At 59.9% G+C, this 4,152-nt stretch overlaps 1 protein-coding gene across 1 annotated transcript in view; it reads left to right on the forward strand.

Annotated features, from left to right (window-relative positions):
- Positions 1–2,499, forward strand: part of LOC104295973 (E3 ubiquitin-protein ligase TRIM62-like) — a 14,174-nt gene extending 11,675 nt beyond the window's left edge. Inside the window, 5 exon segments of the mRNA XM_009895792.1 lie at positions 141–236; positions 537–602; positions 604–797; positions 872–987; positions 1,949–2,499. Coding sequence (XP_009894094.1) covers positions 141–236; positions 537–602; positions 604–797; positions 872–987; positions 1,949–2,499 — 1,023 coding nt within the window.
- Positions 2,500–4,152: the final 1,653 nt, after the last annotated feature.

Here is a 4,152-nt window from a genome sequence, read left to right on the forward strand (position 1 = left end):
GCCCCTTCCCCCCCGTGCACCCCCTTTTCCCACATCCCCTGTAACCCCACGAGCCGGGTTGTGGCAGGAAAGCTTCCTGCTGGAATCCCTTTTTTCCCCAAAATCCCCTGTTTTATGTGTTGGTATTTTCTTTTTCCCAGCGGGAGCTGAAGGAACAGCTCCAGGGGCTGCAGGAGAGCGAGCGCGGCCACACCGAAGCCTTGCACCTCCTCAAACGGCAGCTGGCCGAGACCAAGGTACGAGCTGGGCTGTTTTTCTTTATCTTTTTAATTAATTTTTATTTTATATTTATCGCCTTCTCTTCGCTCAGGCGTTCAGCTTTCAGCGCGGTTCAATTTTCTCTCCATCTCTGCCAGCAATGGGGTGGTTTTAGGTTTTCTGTAGGGGTGTGGGGTCAGATATCCACCCTTGGGTGCTCGGAGCATGCAGAATCGTTTGGGTTGACGGGACTGTAGGGGTTTATTTGGGGAATTATGGATTCGGGGAGGGGTCGGGGCAGGTTTGCGGGGTCCTGACACTGACCTGCACCCCAAAAGTCCTCAGCCAAGAGCCTGCGGGTGACCATCGGGGAGGCTTTCGAGCGGCTGGCACAGCTGGCGCGGGGGGGGCAGGCAGAAAGCGATGCTGGAGGAGCTGGAGGCGGACACGGCACGGACGCTGACCGACATCGAGCAGAAAATCCAACGCTACAGCCAGCAGCTCCGCAAGGTGCAGGAGGGCAGCCAGATCCTCCAGGAGCGCTTGGCCGAAGCCGACAAACACGTCTTTTTAGCCGGTGTCGCGTCCCTTTCCGAGAGGTGAGTGACACCGGGGTGACACTGGGGGTCCCTCACGTTGTCTCCTGCTCTCGTTCATCATCTCTCCTTCGCAGGCTGAAGGGGAAGATCCATGAGACCAACTTGACCTACGAGGACTTTCCCACCTCCAAATACATGGGACCACTGCAGTACACCATCTGGAAATCCCTTTTCCAGGATATCCATCCCGGTGAGGGGCACGGGGATGGGCTGGCTGGTGAGGGATGGGGATGGGGACATCATGGGTGAGGGATGGGGATGTGCCAGTTGAGGGATGGGGATGTCACAGGTGAGGGATGGGGATGGGGACATCATGGGTGAGGGATGGGGACGTCACAGGTGAGGGATGGGGATGGGGCCATCATGGGCGAGGGATGTCACAGGTGAGGGATGGGGATGGGGACATCATGGGTGAAGGATGGGGACATCACAGGTGAGGGATGGGGATGGGGACATCATGGGCGAGGGATGGGGACGTCACAGGTGAGGGATGGGGATGGGGACATCATGGGTGAAGGATGGGGACATCACAGGTGAGGGATGGGGATGGGGACATCATGGGTGAAGGATGGGGACATCACAGGTGAGGGATGGGGATGGGGACATCATGGGCGAGGGATGGGGACGTCACAGGTGAGGGATGGGGATGGGGACATCATGGGCGAGGGATGGGGACGTCACAGGTGAGGGCTGGGGATGTGCCAGTGAGGGGTAGAGATGTCAATGGTGAGGGATGGAGGTATGCTGATGAGGGACTGGGACGTCACCAGTGAGTGATGGGGACATCACTGGCAAGGGATGGGGCTGCACCAGTGAAGGATGTGGACATGCTGGTGATGGGTAGGGATGGGGACATCACTGGTGAGGGATGGGGACATCACTGGTGAGGGATGGGGACGTGCTGGTGAAGGATGGGGATGTGCTGGTGAGGGGTAGGGATGGGGACATCACTGGTGAGGGATGAGGACGTGCTGACAAGGGATGGGGACATCACTGATGAGAGATGGGGACACGCTGGTGAAGGATGGGAATGCGCTGGTGGCCTTCGCACTGCAGTGGTTTGCAAACCGATGGGACAGAGCCACCTGCACTGGGTCTGGGGGCTGTGTTGACTCTTGTCCTGCTCCTTGTCCCCATGTCCCCTCCACCAGTGCCAGCAGCCCTGACGCTGGACCCCGGCACGGCTCACCACCGCCTGATCCTCTCCGACGACTGCACCATCGTGGCGTACGGCAACCTGCACCCCCAACCGCTGCAGGACTCCCCCAAACGCTTCGACGTGGAGGTCTCGGTCCTGGGTTCGGAGGCGTTCGGCGGTGGGGTCCACTACTGGGAGGTGGTGGTCTCCGAGAAGACCCAGTGGATGATCGGTTTGGCCCACGAAGCCGTCACCCGCAAGGGCAGCATCCAAATTCAACCCAGCCGAGGTTTTTATTGCATCGTCATGCACGACGGGAACCAGTACAGCGCCTGCACCGAACCCTGGACCCGGCTCAATGTCAAGAGCAAGTTGGAGAAGGTGGGGGTCTTCCTGGACTACGACAAGGGGCTTCTCATCTTCTACAACGCCGACGACATGTCCTGGCTCTACACCTTTCGGGAGAGGTTTCCCGGCAAGCTCTGCTCTTATTTCAGCCCCGGGCAGAGTCACGCCAACGGGAAGAACGTCCAACCCCTCCGCATCAACACCGTTCGCATCTAACGGGGGGAACGGTGCCGTCCCGTTCCCCCTCCCCGGGTGTTTTCCCGCTCTTTGGTGGAGGTTTGGGCTGATCCTGCCCCAGGAACTGCCGCCGGCACTGGGCAGGATCCGGCTTTTTCATCCCCCCCTTTCTCTGTCCTGTGCTTCCAGGAGGGTCCCGGCGTGGGGGAAGAGGGGGGGCCGGGCTGCTGCAATAAAAGGATTCGGAGAGACGGGGCTGGGTGGGGGAGAACCCCGGGGCGGGCTGCGCCGGGAGGTGCCGTACGGTGTCGTGGTGTGCCACACCAGGGCCAGGTACTGCACCGTGCCGTGGTGCGCTGTGCCGACCGTATGTACTGCGCCGTGCCGTGGTGTGCTGTGCCATGCCGTAGGTACTGCACCGTGCCGTGGTGTGGCATGCCATACTGTACGTACTGCGCCGGGCCGTGCCATATTGCGCCATGCCATGTGTATGACACTATTGCGCCATTGTGCGGTGCGCTGTTCTGTGCCGTACATACTCTGCCGTGCCATATGTATGGCACCATGCCACGAGGCACCGTGCCGAGCCACGCCATACGTCCCGTACTGTGCCATATGTACTGAGCCATAGCGCACCGTACTGTGTCATGCCATATGTCCTCTGCTGTGCCATATGTACCGTGCCATGGTGCACTGTACTGTGCTATGCCATACGTGATGTACTGTGCCATGGTGCGCTGTACTGCGCCACGCCATGCGTCCCATGCTGTGCCATATGTACTGTGCCATGCCACACGTCCTGTGCTGTGCCATATGTACCGTGCCATAGTGTACCGTACTGTGCCATGCCATATGTCCCGTGCTGTGCCATATGTACCGTGCCATGGTGCGCTGTACTGTGCCATGCCATACGTCCCGTGCTGTGCCATATGTACCGTGCCATGCCACGTGTCCCATGCTGTGCCATATGTACCGTGCCGTGGTGCGCTGTACTGTGCCATGCCATACATCCCGTGCTGTGCCATGTGTCTTGTGCCACACCATACATCCCGTGCCGCACATATGGCACCATGCTATCGTGCGCCGTGCTGTGCCGCACCATACATACCGCAGCATACTGCGGCATGCTGCCGTCTGCCGTGCTATATGTGCTGCACCGTGCCTTGGTGTGCCATACTGTGCCGTATCACGCCACACGTGCTGCTCTGTGCCGTGCCACGCCGCGCGGTGCCAAGCTATATGTTCTGCACCACGCTGCGGCGCACTGTGCTGTATGAACTGCGCCGTGCTGCGCCATACGTGCTGCACGGTGCCCTGTGCCGTGCCGTATGTGCCGTGCAGCGGTATGCCGTGTGCCACGCTGTGACAGCACTGGGGATGCCAGGGGCGATAGGGAAGGGTCTGCATAGGGGATGCTGCCGATGTATAGGAGCAGTTGCTGTATAGGGGGTGCTGCCTATGGAATTGTGCTGAGGGGAGGGGTTGGGCTGCGGGAGGTGTACGTATATAGGGGGGACCCGACGTGGTAGGGTCCTGCACCTCTGTCACTCTGTATAGGGGGTATGATGTATAGGGGGTGGGCTATACGGGGGGTGTGATATAGAGGGATGGGCTGTATAGGGGGGGGGCTATCCAGGGGTGGGGCTATATACAGGGCGGGCTATACGGGGGTATGATATATGGAGGATGTGG

Source organism: Charadrius vociferus, unplaced genomic scaffold, assembly GCF_000708025.1.
Source record: "Charadrius vociferus isolate BGI_N301 unplaced genomic scaffold, ASM70802v2 scaffold1792, whole genome shotgun sequence".
NCBI lineage: Eukaryota > Metazoa > Chordata > Aves > Charadriiformes > Charadriidae > Charadrius > Charadrius vociferus.